Source organism: Ipomoea nil, unplaced genomic scaffold (genome assembly GCF_001879475.1).
Source record: "Ipomoea nil cultivar Tokyo-kokei standard unplaced genomic scaffold, Asagao_1.1 scaffold0706, whole genome shotgun sequence".
NCBI classification, from domain to species: Eukaryota; Viridiplantae; Streptophyta; class Magnoliopsida; order Solanales; family Convolvulaceae; genus Ipomoea; species Ipomoea nil.
The window spans coordinates 462,384-481,767 of record NW_017617134.1 but is presented as its reverse complement, the minus strand read 5'-3'; the positions used below and the strand labels follow the sequence as shown (position 1 = coordinate 481,767).

Sequence of the window (19,384 nt, the reverse complement as noted above, 5' to 3'; positions counted from 1 at the left end):
GTATCCTGTCCTTTCAAGTTGCTTAACAAAAACAAAATTAACAAAGACAATATCAAAATGAGAGGTCTAACTTTCTAAGGTTGGTATCATCAAAATCTAAGTACAAAATAGTTCCTAACAGTTTATTCTAGAATTTTCTTTTAATTTGTTTCTTTATTTTCTCAATCTCACTAAATTGCAGTAAAACGCACCAGAGGACCTGATCAAATCTAGAATTCATTTATGGCAGAAGTACGTGGCAACAAGAGGAGGCATAGATCACACCAATTAATAAGGTTTTGTGTTGCAGAAATTATGCTTGGGTCCTATCCATTGAGGTACTTCTCTCTAAAACTGTTATTGCACTAGTTAATCCAACATTTCTGCCACAGGTCATAGTTATACATTCTTGAAATATATATTTTTACGAAAAAAATTAATAATCTTGTATTGATATAACGCAGGATACTGAATGATACTTTGATATATTATGAAACACTAATTTAAAAATACACATTGAGTTCAAAGTATTCGGTGCACGGGTAGTAATTAGTTATAATGATAACAGAAATAATGTTTACCCCACTTTTCTTTTCACTTCATTGTAGCAAAGCAAAAATGGAATTGGAGGAGGGGGGATTACAACTTATATTTAGAGATGAATAACCCATTGACTCGATGCAGGTTGCCAAGCATAAGCATTTACACTGATTAATTAATCTATATTTCCCTGTTTTTGTTTTTGTTTTTTGTTTTTTGTTTTTTTTTTTAATCAATTTTGTTATTCATACTTTATGTTTGTAATTATTATTTGAGTTTTTTCCCAAAATGGTCCCTCGACTATTGCTCATTCTCAATTTTGCATTTCGACTTTTAATTGCACCCAATGTGGTCCCTTGACTTTTAAAAACTCCCCCAAATTGGTCCTCCGTTAGAAATTCCGTCTATTGAGTGTTAAAATGAAGGGCATTTTCGTCCATTTACCTATTATATGCCTAACATACTCTGAAAAATAGTCAAGGGACCATTTTGGGAATAGTCGAGGGATCATTTTGAGAAAAACTCATTTATTTATTTCATTTTTGTTTATTTCCATTTTTGTAAGACTATCAAATTAGAGTTTCTATACATTTTTTTTACAAATATAAATATTTATAATCCACAATCAAACCTCAAAATTTTAAAATTTCTATACAAATTTGTTCCTTCTGTCTAAACACACAAACTTTTCCTCTAATCCTATCAAGTTTTACAATAAGTTCTGTAAATTTCAAAAATATAATACTCATATACTTTTTATGTTCACACACACACACACACACTAAAACTTCAATAGACAATCAATCACTATGTATCACATTAAATATTATTTTTACCATTGAAAATAACATTACTATTTTAATCAGTTTAGACACCCAAAATGTACTCTTCACTTCTCAGTCACTATGCCTTTTGAAAATAAAATTATTATTTTTACAATCAATCGCTATGCTCTGGCACTTCTTCGAACTGAGAAGTACGCGTCACTTCTCGGTCAATGACAAAATCTTAGAAAATATGTTTGGAAAGTTGGCTTAACTTAGCTTGTAAGGCCATTAGTTTCATTCCAAAGTTCTTGTCATTTTGAAGTTTGTTTGTATTTTATATATGAATGTTAATAAACTTAAATTTGAAATTTAAACTTGTTTACTATAGTACGTAAAAAATTAATAATTTTATTTTAACTATAAAATAATATTTAATGTAATACATAGTGATTGATTGTGTTTTAAAGTTTTAACATGATTATATGATTATATGATTATATATATATATATATATATATATATATATATATATATATATATATATATGAGTATTTATGAATGTTACGAAATTTATTGTAAAACTTGATAGGAATAGGGGAAAAATTTGTAAGTTTAGACAAAAGGAAAAAAATTGTAGAGAATGTTTAAAATTTTGAGATTTGATTGTGGATTTTAACTAATTATATTTGTAAGAAAAAAAAATGTATAGAAATTCTAATTTGATAGTGTTAAAAAATGGAAATAAATAAATGAGTTTTTCTCAAAATGATCCCTTAACTATTCCCAAAATGGTCCCTCGACTATTTTTCAAAGTATATTAGGCATATAATAGGTGAATGGACGAAAATGCCCTTCATTTAACAGTCAATAGATGGAATTTCTAACGGAGGACCAATTTGAAGGAGTTTTTAAAAGTCAAGGGACCACATTGGGTGCAATTAAAAGTCAAAATGCAAAATTGAGAATAAGCGATAGTCGAGGGACCATTTTGGGAAAAAACTCTTATTATTTCTTATAGATTTAATTAGTAAAGGAATAAAGGTCAAATAGGTCATCGAACTGCACAAGATAATGCAATTAGGCCACTGAACCTAAAAAATCAACAATCGGGTCCCTAAACTAACCAATTTCAAACAAATCTTCCAATTTGTAGGTTTCCAACAGGTTAACAGGTCATCCTCCCAAATTAATTATTTTTTAAAAAATAAAATTTAAAAATTAATTACTTAAGTAATTAAAAAAAAAAAAAAAGAGAGACCATTTTGCCGGAGACTTCTTCGTCTCCGGCCAGTTTCTTCGTCTCCACTCCGGCCATGGAGACGAAGAGTTTCTTCTTCTCCATGGCTGGAGACGAAGAAACTCTTCGTCTCCGGCCGTGGAGACGAAGAAACAGGCCGGAGACGAAGAAGTTTCTTCGTCTCCGGCCATTTCTGTTTTTTTTTTTTTTTTTTTTTAATAATTAATTTTTAAATTTTCTTTTAAAAAATAATTAATTTGGTTGTTGACTTGTTAGAAACCTTCAAATTAGATGAATTGTTAGGAATTGGTTAGTTTAGGAACTCAATTGTTAGTTTTTTGAGTTCAATGGCCTAATTGTATTATCATGTGCAATTCGATGGCCTATTTGACCCTTATTCCATTAGTAAATTATTGTAATGTCATTCATGTCAGTGTTTGTAATAATTATTAATTTATAGTTTTAGGTTTATTTTAGAATTATTTTTTTCCCTTTATTTTCTCAATCTCACTCAAATTTATATATTTTAAAAGAAATTTTAGAAATTAAAAGTTTCGTCGGAACTCAATAAAGAACCTACCTGAATTAATTGAACCAGAACAAATGTTCAAACTTTTGAGTATAAAAACTGTCACAATCCGTGCCCATTTGAGGGTTGCCTTTCCAGTTTCGAACTTCCAAGGAAAATTAATAATCAAGCGACCGCTCAACGCAATGACTGTTACTGCATTTTAGTTCTTACGGTGTCGAAATTGGTACTCTTCCGAATTCTTTCCATGGAAGCGTCAGACGAAATGATCTCTAATCCCACCGCACAACAGGAAGGCGAAGAGGTATACCGAATTCTTTCCATGGAAGCGTCAGACGAAATGATCTCTAATCCCACCGCACAACAGGAAGGCGAAGAGGTATATATATTACGATTTGTAATGTTGAATTGATTTCATTTCCTTGATTAGAACATCACTTCTTGTTCTTGTGATCTTTACAAATTCGAAAACAGCTTTGAAAGTGGTTCATTCTTGGTTTAGGGTTTTGCATTATCCAATTCAAGGTGAAGTGAGTTGTATTTGTGTGAGTGAAAGTTGTGTCGGTGTTGTGTTCGATTAAATTTCTGTACCATATTTTCTATCATCTTTGATTTGGTAGCATTCTTTTGGGTGAATAGTGAAATTTGCAGCCTGAATAGTCAATGGATAAACTTTGTCATTGTGACCCGAACCAGTAAAACCTAAATCATTTTAGTTTGTCTAAGCTGGTCAGCTTGAATCAAGAAGGAGTCGGGGTCACTCTCATTGGGAGTGGATAATCTTGTGATTTTCAAACCAATAACCTGACGCATTTGATGATCTTGTGGATAATCATTTGATAGTATTATTTGTGGCTTGATTTGTAAACTCTTTCCATAACGCATTTGATGATTCCTTGCTAAGTCATATCTGATGTTTTTGCCGATTCTGCTCTCTAAGTTCTCTTCTCATTTGCTACATAATTCCTGGCAGATAAACATATCTTTGAGGATTACTAAAACTGTGAGTGTAAAGATTAACAAATCCGAGACCGTTGGCAGACTGAAAACCTTGTTAAGCCAAGAGGAAGGCATACAAGAATGCCTCCAACACCTCTTCTTGGACGGCATACGCCTCGAGAATGACAAAAGGCTTGTTGATTGTGGCATCTATGGCAACACCACCCTCAACGCTTACGATGAAAACTCGGTGCCATTAAGGTTGTCTGTCAAGATCCCCTCTGCCAAGAGAACCGTAATGGTGGACGTGAGAGCTCAAGACACCATCAAGACTGTCAAATCATATATCGAGGCCAAAGAAAACATCCCTTCCGATCAGTACACTCTGTTTTACAATGGAAAGCCGGTGGAAGAGGATAAAACTCTAGCGTTTCTTGAGATCATAGGGGGTTCAAATTCTACGCGGCTTCTTCACATGATCTCTAACCCCAGGGATACCTTGAAGGTTTCAGTGAAAACATTAACCGGGGAAACTGTGGAGACACAGCTTAGGATGTTGTACACCATTCTGGACGTGAAAAGCGTGGTTGAGAGCAAAGTTGGGTACCCAGTGATGAGTCTTGCATTTGGAGAAAAGCCGCTGAAGGATTCAAAGACTGTGTCATATTATAACATCGAGGATGGGTCCATCTTGGAGATCCTGCCACCAGCTACTTAGATATTCATCAAATGGGGTGTGAAAAGCACATGCTTTCAAGTGTTCTTCTGGGAATCGGTTAAAAATCTGAAAGAAGCCATCTTTAAGACGTTGGGGCTGCCAGTTCGTGTGCAGAATCTGGTGTTTGAGGGGAAAACCCTGGATGATTCCCAGGAATTGACAAGCTATGGACTCCGGAAAGACTCAAACATTCAGTTGTCAGCAAAGTTAGTTCATGTGACTTAGCTTTCTGCAACTGTACTGCAGCTATTTCCAACAGTTTATTATTAGCTCTTAAAATAGGAAACAAAAGATTGGTCGGTTTGTAATTAATGAATGCTTAGCTTGCTGTTCTTTTTCTTGATGGGGTGCTGTTACATATGGCTCTCTTCTCTATGGTTATGCCATAAAAGCCCTAATCTTTACAACTCAAGTATTATTTGTTGTCGTTTAATTTGCATTATATACTGCTTTTAAAATATTGCTAGAAATTTAAATCATTGTTAAAACTGAACATATCCACCTCTAACACACACAAAATAACATTTGTCATCACTGGTCAAAGTACCTAGAAGATCCATATATTATATGATTTTGTGCAATTTAGTCATTATATATATTATATCTTATTTTTATGCAATTTTTTTTATGCAATTTAGTTCCTATAATTTTAAAATTGGTATAATTAAGGGCACCTCAAAATTAATATTTAATAGAAGTAGATACTATATTATTATATACACAGGTCATTGAGGTCTAAGATAGCATGTGTCCTTAAAGATCTAGGGTTTGAAACTTGTTCACTATGCCTCTTGCTATTGCCAATGCCCGTTAGATGTATATTTAATTTTATCTTTTTATTAAAATTAAAATTATGATTTGTGTATTTAAAAAAAATGATTTGTGAGATTTATTTCTAATTCTAATTGTATTTTTATTTGTGATTTGTGATTTTTAAATTTTTTTTTTCCTTCTTAATTAATTGTGAGATTTATAATATCTTATGTGAGTATTTAATTTATCTTTTTATTAGAATTAAAATTTGTCATTTGCAAGATTCATTCCAAATTCTATTTTTATTTTTATTTTTTTATTTGTGATTTTTTTTTATTAATTGTGAGATTTATAATGTGTTATGTATGATAATGATAAAATTAGAATTATAATATTTACAAATAGTGTTTTTTTTTTTTTTTTTACATTTATTCTGATTCTCACATATAAGTATATATGATCGCTATTTGGTTTTGATTTTGAACTGTCGGTTCATAGTTCCGGATCCCGTTTGAACTGTTGGTTCAAACTTTATTTTAAAATTTTATTTTTTATTTTTAAATAGTCTAAATTCAACAATAACTGTATATTATTTTTTCAGTTCGGAACATGAATCGGTGGTTCCAGTTCACGATTTTAATAAACTCTAAATATCGAGTTTTGATTCTAAATTATAATCGGAATATTTCAGTTTGGTTGCTATATTGTCGGTTAGATTTAAACCAAATCGTGGTAATAATTTTTTAAGAAAAATAAATTGAACATTTATTTTAAGGGTTAATATGTTCATTTAACATTTCAAAGGGAAAAATTATCACATTTGAATAATTTAGAGAGAAAAAGTGTTATAAGTATATAACTCAAGGGAAAAAAAAATGTTATTTTTCCTAAAATAAACGAAAAAGGCTACAATACCTTTTTGGTTTATGCAGTTATACATCTTTTCTCACACATAATTTTCATCTTCATACTTGCCATAAAGGCAAAATTCCCTTACCCTTACACCCCTGCCTAGGGCTGCAAACAAACCGAGTCGAGCTCAAGCTCGATAAAATCTTAAAATTGAAGCTAGAGTTCTGCTCGTGAATTTTTTATATAGCTCGAGTGTACGAGCTCGAGTCAACCTCGACTCAACTGGCTCGAATTGAGATCAAATTTTGAGGTCAAATTCGAGTTAGATTGCTCGATCTTTCAAGTTTGAGTTTGAGCTCAAAGTTCAACCTATTTAATTCAATGCTACAATTAATAATATAAATTAATGTATCCATACATAAATAATTATAAACTTTATAAAATTTAGAGTCCAAAATAAAATATCACACTTATGTTCCAACCATAAAAACTTTAAAAAATCTCTAGTGTTATTTTATACTTTCTAGTTTTTACAAGGGGTTGGAAATTCACAAAACAATGAACTCATAATGTCAAGTTTCTTCCCAAAAAGTAAAATTCTCAATCCCAAGGGTCCCTCACACCCCAGCCTAACCGATCATTTGGGAGGATGTAAATCCGTAAATTATGTTGTGTAATCGTGTGCACCATGCATACACACTGTTGCAAAAACGATGTCGTTTTGACGTCCGAATTAAAAAAAAAATCAGTTTCGATTCTCGTCAATAGCATTATGTTGTGCATAATTTAAACTATATATCCAGAATGAATGAACTAAATATCCAGAATGAATAAACTATATTAATATCAAATCTCAAATCTTAAATACTATGTATATATTAGTTGTATGGGTTGCCTTCAAGAAATATACTTATACTCTCTGCAATGTTCCTAAAGTTGACATTAATTATGAGTTTATTATTTTGTGATAGGCTCCTCGTGCGCAGTAAGCAAATGTCTAACATCTGTGGTTCAGCTGAGTTACTATGATTTACATGGAGTGTTATGCTGTGCAACATGCATGGTGCACACGGTTGCAAAAACGACGTCGTTTGACGCCCGACTTAAAAAAAACCAGTTTCGATTGCAGCTAATGACGTTATGTTGTACATAATTTGAACTATATAGTTAACTAATGCTATTAGTTGTTCCAATTCGAATTGGCGGTTCACGGTTCATGATCTAGTTTTTTCGATTCATGATTTTAATAAACTGAAATCCAAATATTGGGTTCTAGATCTGAATCATAACCGGAAACTTTGAATTCGATTGCTAGAGTGTTCGGTTCAATTCGATCCGAATCGTGATCATCCCTACGTATAAACAATAATTTGTTGGGAAGAAAAATAAATAAAATATTTTACTTTAAGGGTAGAAATGTCAATTTAATATATCTGGGGGGAAATGCGTCACTTTTAGAATAATTGAAGGAGCTAATATAATTACATGAATAATTAAGGGGAAAATGTGTTATAAATATATAATTCAGGAAAAAAAAATGCTATTTTCCTTTTATTTTATTTGTAATAATTGTAATAATTTTAGTTAAACGAAATGGGCAACATCGTAGAATTCAAACGGCATGGCGTGTCGTTCCATCATCCCAGGAAGTTTAATGCTTCATATTTAATTAAGCGGCTGCTCAGTTAATTATATATAATAATAGGTAGTGTCCATGTTGGTTCTACTATGAACTTTCTCCATGGAAATGGAAGCATCTTCTCAGCAGAGCTCTAATCACATGGCGCAACAAAAGCAGGTGAGTTGTATTTGTGTGAGTGAAAGTTGTGTTCGATTGAAATTCTCTACCATATTTTCTATCATGTTTGATTTGGTAGCATTCTTTTGGATGATTAGAGAAACCAGCAGCCTGAATAGTCACTAGATAAAGTTAGGGTGTGTTTGATTGGTGGGTTTTGCCCATAGGAATATGTATGAAAGTAATTGTTGTTGTTTGGTTGATAAGTTTTTAGAACACTACTATGAGTTTTGAATGCCCCATTAATTAAAAAACTCATACCCAAAATATAATAAGGGTTTCATTCCTTTATTCATTCTCAAGCACTACTATTAGTAACCATTCCCATTTCACCCTACTACCAAACATGTTAAATATTTTTACCAAAATTCATTATAATTACCAAGTATTTGATACTCATTCCGATTCCGATTCTTATGTGCGAACCAAACACACCCTTAATCTTAATAACCTGAAGCAGTAAACGACCTAAATCTGTTTAGTTTGTTCATAGCTTGTCAGCTCAAATCAAGAAGGGAATCACTTTTATTATTGCTGGCGGTAGATAACTTATCTTGTTATTTCTGAACTAACAACCTGATTAACTTGGCTGACCCTATAGTTACAAGTTTATATTTGCATGGGTTACCCTGGAAGCATTCGTTCATTTGATAGTATTAAATTTGTAAACTTCTTCCATAACGCTTTTGATGATTCCTTGCTACGTCATATCTGGTGTTGTATTTTGGGATTCTACTTTCGAAGTTCTCTTATCATTTCTACATATATATATAAATATATAATTCATGGCAGATAAACATATCTTTGAGGATTATTAAAACTGTGAGTGCAAAGATTAAAAATTCCGCAACCATTGGAAGACTGAAAACCTTGTTACACCGAGAGGAAGGCATACAAGAATGCCTCCAACACCTCTTCTTGGACGGCATACGTCTCGAGAATGACAAAAGGCTTGTTGATTATGGGATCCATGGCAACTCCACCCTCAACGCTTACGTTGAAAACTCGGTGCCATTAAGGTTGTCTGTCAAGATCCCTCCGCTAATAGAACCGTAATGGTGGACGTGAGAGCTCAAGATACCATCAAGACTGTCAAAGCATATATCCAGGCCAAAGAAAACATCCCTTCCGACCAGTACAGTTTGTTTTACGATGGAAAGCTGGTGGAAGAGGATAAAACCTTAGTGTTTCTTGAGATTATTAGCAGAGGGGGTTCGATGCCGTTACTTCACATGATCTGTAATCCCAGGGAAACCTTGAAGGTTTCAGTGAAAACGTTAACCGGAGAAACCGTGGAAGCACAACTGAGGTTGTTGTACACCATTCTGGACGTGAAAACCGTGGTTCAGAGCAAAGTTGGGTACCCAGTGAAGGTTCTTGGATATAGAGGAAAGCTGCTGGAGGATTCACAGACTGTCATATTATAACATCGAGGATGGGTCCATCTTGAAGATCTTTATTCGTCAAAGTTCTTATCGGAATCGGTTGAAAATCTTAAAGATGCCATCTTTGAGAAGTTGAGGGTGCCAGTTGGTGTGCAGAAGTTGGTGTTTGAGGGGAAAATCATGCATTCCCTGGTATTGGCAAGCTATGGAGTCCGGAAAGACTCTAACATTCAGTTGTCAATACATAATTAGCTCCGATCTTAAAATAAGAAACACAAACTTGGTCGGTCTGTAATTAATGAATGCTTGCTGTTCTTTTTCTTGATGGGGTGCTCTCTTGTGTATGCTTATGCCATATAAACCCTAATCTTTGGGAGTTTTCTTCTGTATGATTATGCCATATAAACCCTAGGAGTCAAGTATTAAAGAGTCAATGCCCTTACTGGAGTTTGAACTTGTGACCTCTTTTTTGGAAGAGTCACAGTTATGTCTTTTGACTGGCCACTAAGTTTTTGGCATTTATGGTCATTTAATTTATATTATATATAGCTTTTAAAATATTGCTAGAAATTTAAACCATTGTTAAAACCGAGCATATCCACCTCAACACCTCTAAGAGCATCTTCAACCCACTTAACACCAAAACATCAAATTTCTTCATCAAATGTCACATCAGAAGGAATATTCTCAGCATTTTCTCCTATCAAATTTTATTAATCTCCAATCCATTTACACTAAAACACCATAACACCAAATTACTACACTAAAATAATTTAATTTCTCAATTATTAATTTGAATTTAATTAATTTAATGTAATATTGTTTGAACTTAATTAGTTTAATATAAAAAATTTAATTAATTTAATGTATTTTTTTTGAACTTAATTAGTTTAATATAAAATATAACTTGTAATGTAAATAATAATTTTTATATATATTAATTTTTTTATAACATTAATTATTAAAAAATAGAATTTAACAATATTTTTGAAAATTTAATTTATTTCACAATAATAATATATATTTTAATTTTTATTATTATGTTTTAGTTGTGTTTGATGTATTTAAAATTTTAATTAAAATATTCAATATTAGTCTTGTTTCGATCGTCTCAATGAGATCTTTAAAATGGTATAATTTATATTTAATAATACAAATTTTAAATATAAGTATTTAACAAAATAAAAAATTATATATAAAACAAATAAATGATATGTTTGAAATTATTAAAAAAGCAAGGGCAAAATGTTAACTTTACTCCCCATTTTAGATTTGCCGTGGATGAACAGTGCCACGCCATATATGGCGCGACACTGTTCATCAATGCAAAAAATATTGGCGTTATTCCGTTTTGCTGCTTCACCTTGGAGAGCAATTTGAGAAAATGGAGGGATGGCGTTGGAATTTATAAATATGCCACTACATTGGAGATGCTCTAACACACACAAAATATAACCATCATATTTACCATCATTGTACTGGTTAAAGTACTTAGCTAGACGGTCCATATATTATATGATTTTGTGTAATTTAGTCATTGTATATCTTATTTTTATGCAATTTAGTCCCTATAATTTTAAACTTAAGTTGGTATAATTAAGAACACCTCAAAATTAATATTTAATAGAAGTAGATAATATATTATTATTATTACCAGGACTATGTGGTCTAATGGTACCCGGGTTGGACTTCCATTTGGAAGATTATGAGTTCGAGCCTCAGTGGAGGCGTTATTAGTTCTTTGTGTTTCAATAGGTTGAGAAAGTATATGAACAGATACTACAATGTAATAGAACCAGTAGCTTTCAAAAAAAAAAAAGATAATATATTATTATATACACAAGTCATTGAGGTCTAAGGTAGCACGTGTTCTTAAAGATCTAGGGTTAGTTTAATTTGAAACTTGTTCACTATGCCTCTAGCTTGCTATATTGTCCATGCCCGTTAGATGTATGTGTTAATTTTATTTTCATTAAAATTAAAATAATTATGATTTGTGAGATTTATTTCTAACTCTAATTGTATTTTTATATTATGATGATTTGTGATTTTTAAATTTTTTTTTCCTTCTTAATTAATTATGAGATTTATAATGTCTTATTTGTACGTATATTTTAATTTTATCTTTTTATATGAACTAGTATTGTACCCGTGCGATGCACGGGATGAAAATTAAACTATATTATAATTAAATAATGAATTACTAATGCACATCTCAAGAAAGCATATAATTATTTAATGCAAAATATGAATTAATTATATATATCCAATTATAAATTTTTAAAAACTTCTTGATATACAATATTTATTGTTGAAGAAGAATACTAATCATTCTCACCTAAGACAACCACTTTAAGACCATTTGGATTGTTAACTCTAGACAAAGCTACATACAATTCGCCATTCACAAACACATGTTTTTTCAGAAGTAAACCAACTTTTGTAAGGCTTTGTCCTTGACTCTTATTTATTTATATTTATTGTCATTGCATAAGACAACATTAGAGGAAATTGCCTCTTTGAAACTTAAAATGCCAATCGAGGATCAGACGGTGTCAATGACAACCTTGGAATCAAAACTTGTGTACCTATACTATTTCCTGACATCACTTTCGCTTCCACAACACGATATCCTAATTTAGTAATGACCAATCTCATACCATTGCACAAACCAAGAGTATAGTCAATATTCCGTAAAACCATAACTGGAGATCTAACTTGCAAGTTAGACAGTGATTTGGAATGCCCAAACATTTCAAAGTGTTAAGAAATTCCGTTGTAGCAACATCGCATGGGCACCATTTCAAATTGAATATTCATGTGGCGATGGGGTTTGAGAACAGGTGCATGGGATTCGGTTGGGTATTGCACAGTGCGGAGGGGGTGGTGCAAGGAGTAGCAACACAAAAGATGCAGGGGGTATTCAATGTAAGGGAAGCGGAGGCCATGGGGGCACGAGAGGCGCTAAGTTGGATTAAAAGAAAGGGGTGAAGCAGGGTGATTGTAGAGACTGATGCTCAGGTCGTGGCCAATGCGGTGCAGAAAGGAGAATACATTAACCAGTTTCGGGCCATTGTTCATGATATCCGCACCTTGATGCAGTAGCTTGACTCGATGACCATTGCGTTCGTTCACCGTGGTGACAATGTCCAAGCTCATAGAATGGCAAAAAAGGCTTTATGTAATTCGACTCTTGAGCTAGAAGAACTGTTTGATTATATTCCTCGTTGTATTTCTGGTTGTTTGAACATTATGAATTAATATATTTTCTTTGTTGGTTTTCAAAAAAAAAAAAAGAAATTCCGTTGTATAAGAAATATTAATAATAATAGAAATATTAGTAATAAGAATAATTACATTACAAATAACAACCAGAATAAAAACCAATACAGTTGAAAGATGAATATTTTATATTATTGAATTGAGGTATAATTTTATCTCCCAAATTTTGTAAAACTTGATTGAATATAAAATATATATCATAATCATGTAAATTTGTTAGTATAATAAATCTATTTGCAAACATTGTAAACACAAACATTATTGAATTAATTTTACTTTATTATTTATGTGCTATGCTTCTACTAAACATACCTTTTTGAATTTGTTTGACTTATTATCATGAAAGAATTATTAAGCATTGCCATTTGTGTTTGTAAAGAGGCAAGTTTCATTAATGTAATAATAAAAATAGTAATAACATTAATATAATATAATAAATAATACTCACTAATAACAAAAACTAAATGAAAAGTTATTAATAAATTAATTAAATATCAGCAATAAAAAAAATCAATAATCAATAATAATAATAATAATAATAATAATAATAATAATAATAATGAAAGTTGGAACGAATGACCAGGGATTGAGTCACCAACGACAGTGTGGGAGCAACCTCTCATATTGAAGAGGGCTCCTTGTGCCCAGTAAGCAAAGGTCTAAACTCTATGGTTCATGTTCAGTTGAGTTACCATGATTTACATCCTCCCAGATGCTGTCGGGCAGGGGTTGGGGTTCAACCTAAATTAATGGACTGTAGCCCATTTACTTAACCCTCTACCCGACCCAAACCCACCAGCGGCCCACCTATCTAAACCCACCCAACCCGACAAATTCCCCCAACTCTCCCTCGCTCATCCACTCTCCTCCTCGCCATGTCGTCTCCGGTCCTCCCCTGCCTTCTTCACGATTTCAGTCCGATTGCCTAATCAAGACACACGAACGCTTCAGGAAATCCAAGCCATAACCAACCTTCACTTCACCCTTCAACCTTCAAAACACAAAAATCTCTCCTCGTAGAAGTTTTATGCGATAAGTGATTACAGATTCAATTTCAATATGTTGAAGTGTATAGACAAACAAGCAACACAAGTGCAGAAGAAAATAGAGACAAAGGCATAGCAAGGGCAATTCTGTCTTTTCCTTCTTTCATTCTGTTATAACCGTTTTCTGCGTTAGTCTTCTTTCTTTCTTTCATATATATATGATGTATTCTCTGATGAAGGTAGATCGAAATAATGAAGCATACACACAGTTCCACTTTTCTTCCATCAATAATCATGAGCTCCTTTTCATACTATGCAAAGCCTAATTAGTTTGGTTGCATGTTAGAAAACCATTTTCATCATGGTATCAGAGCAACACCGCAGCTACGCCGCCGTGGTCAGCACAGATCGTGAAGCCGGAAACGAGGACTCCGTCGGAAACACAACAGGAACTTCAATTCCGGCAAGCCAGATCCATGCGAACCAGAGTCAGATACATCGAACGGATGAAGTAGACGATCCGATGTATCTTCATGTCACGGAAAATCCGAACATAGTGCTTGTTTCACCTCCTTTGTCAGAATTCAACTACGCTACATGGAGCAGGTCCATGAAGTTGGCGTTGGGGGTGAAGAACAAGTTTGGTTTCGTCAACGGCTCTATTCGTAATCCAGGCGAGTCTGATCGGAGGTTTGCTGCCTGGAAGCGATCCAACGACATTGTGTGCGCCTGGATATTGAGATCTCTAAACCCTACCATAGCTGAGAGTGTCCTGTATTTTGAACAGGCTGAGGATATATGGAATGCGTTGAGGAAGAGGTATTCTCAGGCAGACTCTCACAAAATAGCAGAAATTCAAAATGAGATTTATAGAAGCACACAAGGTAACATGTCTATTAATGAATACTTCACAAAGTGTAATGCTCTTTGGGAGAAATTGAATGCAGTGAGACCTTTACCTGTGTGTGAATGCATGCCTAGATGTGCTTGTTCTCTCATGAGTAAAATTCGGAAAGACAGAGAGGAGGATCAGGTCATTAGATTTTTGGAGGGATTAAATGATGAGTTTGAAACCATCAAATCAGGTGTTCTAGTCATGGATCCCCTCCCAACTATGGAGAAAATCCTAAACATGACTCTGAAATTAGAGAGAAAGCTCAACAATGTGAATGCTCATAAGAATAATGAGATTGCACATGCCAATGCTATCCAGAATCCAGTACCAGATGATGAAAACATTGTGGCCATGGCATCAAATAATAAGAAGAAGTTCAACAATGCAGGAGGTAAATTTGTCCCAAAGTGTACATATTGTGGGATGAATGGTCATACTATAGATAAATGCTATAAGAAGCATGGATTCCCTTCTGGCTGGGTGCAAGGATACAAGTCCAGGAATAGACAAACTCAAGGTCAAGAGAATCAACAGAACTTCAGTTCCTCTGTCAATCAGATTGCTGATGTAGGCCTTTCTCCTGACCAGTTTAAAAGGTTGGTATCTCTCCTGCAAGGACAGAATCAAGGAAACCAAGCCTCCACCAGTGCTGCAGTTACCATCAATGACACTGGAATGAAATCCAATTTCACAAAGATGCCTAATACCTCAAAAGAAGGCAAGTATTTCTGTAACTCCCACATATATGCTATATTGAATTGTCCTACTGTGTGGATATTGGACTCAGGAGCCACTGATCATATTACTTGTTCCTTGGAGTATTTTGAAAACTGTCATCCTATGAATGATATCTCTGTAAAATTGCCAAATGGAGAAACTATGCAGGTCACACACATGGGAGAAGTCAGACTCTATCCCAACCTCATATTGAAAAATGTCTTATATATTCCCTCTTTCAATTTCAACATAATATCTGCTAGCAAATTAATAAAGCAAAGTGGTTGCACCCTTGTTATGAGCACTGATTCTTGTGATATTCAGGGAATGCATGGGATGATGGATGGTTTTGCTAGGGAGAAAGATGGTCTCTACCTTCTCAAACATCCTCCTGTCAAAAGAAAGCAGTACAATGAGATTAGTAGTCAATGTAATAGTTTGACACTTCATATGTGGCATAATAGACTGGGGCATTATCCCATAAATAAGATTCATACTTTGAATGGAATAAAATGTGCTCAGTTTCAAAAATCCCAACCATTTGCTTGTGACACTTGCCATTTTGCTAAACATAAGAAATCTGTTTTTCCTGTCAGTGAAAATAGGGCTGCAAAATGCTTTGATCTAATTCATATGGATGTGTGGGGACCCTTTCCAGTTTCATCCTTGAAAGGGGAACACTACTTTCTAACCATTGTTGATGATTGTAGTAGATTCACATGGTTTCATTTGATGAAAGCTAAGTCAGAGGTCAAGGGCCTGTTTCAGAACTTTTATAACTATGTTGATACTCAATTTTCAACAAGAATCAAGGTGGTAAGATCTGACAATGGTACTGAGTTTATCATGTCTTCCTTTTTCAATGAAAAGGGGATAGTTCATCAGAAATCTTGTGTCAATACACCCCAACAAAATGGGGTGGCAGAGAGGAAGCATCAACACATCTTGAATGTTGCTAGGGCACTCAGATTTCAGTCTGGTGTTCCCTTGGAATTCTGGAACCATTGTGTGTTGCATGCTGTGTACTTAATTAACAGATTGCCTACACCCATTAATGGTGAAAAGTCACCCTTTGAACTTCTATATGGTCAATCTGTGGACTATAACAATTTCAGGTCTTTTGGTTGCTTGTGCTTTGGTGCATCAGCTTCACAAGGGAGAAACAAAATGATGCCCAGGGCCAGGAAGTGTATTTTTTTGGGTTTCCCTGCTAATGTGAAGGGGTATGTATTATGTGACTTGGCTGACAATTCTATCTTTGTTTCTAGGGATGTGCAATTTTATGAGAGTATATATCCTCTCAAATCCTCCTCTAATCATCATGATCCTTCTCAGTCCTCTGATCATGATCCTTCTCAGTCCCAGAGTTTTAATCCATCTCTACCTTTGGTTCCTATTAATGAAGACATGTTACTAATGAGGTCTCTGAACAGATTCACAGGAAGTGAAAAGCCTAATAATACACAGATTTCTGATGATATCCCTCAGATAGCAGATTGCAGTCCCAATGTTTTAGCTCAGCCAGAAAACCATACACCAAGTCATGATGCAGATCTTAGTGACAATGGTGAGCATGGATTGAATAATGAATTGAATGATGAGAGTCCTCAAGAAGAAGCTTTCAGTCAGCAGCAAGTTAGAAGGTCTGAAAGGCCTAGAAACCTCCCCAGGAGGTTGCAAGATTACTATTGCACTCATGTGAGGACTTCTCCACATACCCTGGACAAAGTCTTATCATATGATTCTATGTCCCTGGACCAAAGGGTATGTGCCTCATCTATCTTAGCAGCACAAGAGCCACAATCATATGCAGAAGCAGTACAACATGAGGCATGGAGAAAAGCAATGACCTCTGAAATTGAAGCATTAGTTGCCAACAATACTTGGACTTTAACAAACCTTCCAGCTGGCAAAATCCCAATTGGATGCAAGTGGATTTTTAGGGTCAAACATAGAGCTGATGGCTCAATAGAGAGATACAAGGCTAGACTTGTAGCCAAAGGTTACACTCAGCAACTTGGAGTGGACTGCACTGAGACCTTCTCTCCTGTTGCTAGGATGACTACTATAAGGACTTTCTTGGCTGTGGCTATCACCAGGGGGTGGGATGTCCAACAACTTGATATAAACAATGCTTTCCTCCATGGTGATCTAGATGAGGAAGTCTACATGCTACCACCTCCAGGTTTTACCACTGACAAACCAAAACAAGTATGCAGATTGTTGAGATCCTTGTATGGCCTAAAACAGGCTAGCAGACAATGGAATTCAAAATTGACTTCAGCCTTACAAGGAGCTGGCTTCCAACAACCCATGGCAGATCCTTCATTGTTCACCAAGATCTCAGGGAGTTCTTTTACTGCACTCCTCATATATGTAGATGATATTTTGATAGCAGGAAATTGCAAGTCACAGATCAGTCAGCTTAATGAATTCCTAGACAAATCTTTCAGGATTAAAGACCTTGGTCACCTGAATTTTTTCCTTGGAATTGAGGCAGTCAGAACAGCTGCTGGGATCAGTCTATTTCAGAGGAAATACACATTAGAAATCCTCAAAGAAAATGGTTTTTTAGAGGCTAAACCTGCAAGTACTCCAGCTACAACTGGTCTCAAACTTGTTAGTTCACAAGGGATTCCTCTTGACAATCCTGAAATTTATAGAAGACTCATTGGCAAACTGCTATACTTGAAAAACACAAGGCCAGATATTTCACATGCTGTTCAGCAGCTGAGCCAATTTGTTGATACACCTACCAATATTCATCTCACTGCTGCTCATAGAGTCCTCAGATACCTCAAAGGCTCCCCAGGAAAAGGCCTGTTCTACCAAGCTAATTCCAACATACAGCTGAAGGGCTTCTCTGACTCTGATTGGGCCAACTGCATTGACTCTAGAAGTCTATTACTGGCTTTTGCATATACCTTGGTGATAACTTGATATCATGGAAGACCAAGAAGCAAGCCACAGTATCAAAATCTTCTTCAGAGGCTGAGTACAGAGCTCTAGCCTCTACTGTCTGTGAGATTCAATGGTTGCATTATCTGCTAGCTAATTTGAATGTGCAATTTGATGCACCATCTCTTCTGTTTTGTGATAATCTATCAGCCATTGCTATTGGAGAGAATTATGTGTTCCATGAACGCACAAACATATTGAAATCGACTGCCACATTGTCAAGCAAAAAGTGCAGGAGGGGTTGATCAAGCTGCTGCCAATCTCTTCCCAAAAACAAATTGCTGATGGCTTTACTAAATCTTTGTCCAAGCCTGCTTTTGAGACCTTCCACTCTAAGCTGGGCATTCATGATATTCATGCTCCAGCTTCCGGGGGGGGGGGGGGGGGGGGTGTTGAAGTGTATAGACAAACAAGCAACACAAGTGCAGAAGAAAATAGAGACAAAGGCATAGCAAGGGCAATTCTGTCTTTTCCTTCTTTCATTCTGTTATAACCGTTTTCTGCGTTAGTCTTCTTTCTTTCTTTCATATATATATGATGTATTCTCTGATGAAGGTAGATCGAAATAATGAAGCATACACACAGTTCCACTTTTCTTCCATCAATAATCATGAGCTCCTTTTCATACTATGCAAAGCCTAATTAGTTTGGTTGCATGTTAGAAAACCATTTTCATCACAATATGATAGGAGTTACAATACTAAAAGCTAAAACAACCAACGTGAAGTAATCCTATCTAATAGGGAAGCCATAGAAATCTAACCTATTATAATACTATTCAAAGATGTAACATATAATAATAACATTGCTAACAGAGTTGAGGTTGACTCGAGCTCGAGCACAAGCTCATACACTTGAGCTATATAAAATATTCGCAATCTGAACTCGAGCTTCAATTTTAAGGTTCTATCGAGCTCGAGCTATCTTATATTTGAGGTCGAGCATGGCTCAGCTCATTTGCAGCCCTAAGAAGGGGTATAAGGGTAAGAAAATTTTGCCTTTGTGGTCAAGTATGAAGATGAAAATTATGTGTGACAAAAGATGTATAA

The 19,384-nt window shown here is 34.6% G+C and overlaps 2 protein-coding genes and 1 pseudogene across 3 annotated transcripts in view; all 3 read left to right on the top strand.

Moving 5' to 3' along the window:
- The first annotated feature begins 3,172 nt into the window (after positions 1-3,172).
- Positions 3,173-5,099, top strand: LOC109176524. Of its 2 annotated transcripts, none has more exons than XM_019325984.1 (2): positions 3,173-3,356; positions 4,026-5,099. In XM_019325984.1, exons 1-2 carry the CDS (start codon positions 3,300-3,302, stop codon positions 4,707-4,709), a joined length of 741 nt encoding a protein of 246 aa, XP_019181529.1. In that variant the 5' UTR covers positions 3,173-3,299; the 3' UTR covers positions 4,710-5,099. The 2 variants fall into 2 exon arrangements, with proteins under 2 accessions (XP_019181529.1, XP_019181528.1); XM_019325983.1 differs by having other exon boundaries at positions 3,173-3,431.
- A 2,962-nt stretch (positions 5,100-8,061) lies between these two features.
- Positions 8,062-9,539, top strand: LOC109176377 (annotated as a pseudogene).
- Positions 9,540-12,937: 3,398 nt separating this feature from the next.
- The window catches only part of LOC109176376, an 83,164-nt gene continuing 76,717 nt past the window's right edge, over positions 12,938-19,384 (top strand). Inside the window, exon 1 of the mRNA XM_019325817.1 lies at positions 12,938-12,947. The gene's annotated coding sequence lies outside the window, so the exon portion shown is untranslated. The remainder of the gene's footprint in view (positions 12,948-19,384) is intronic.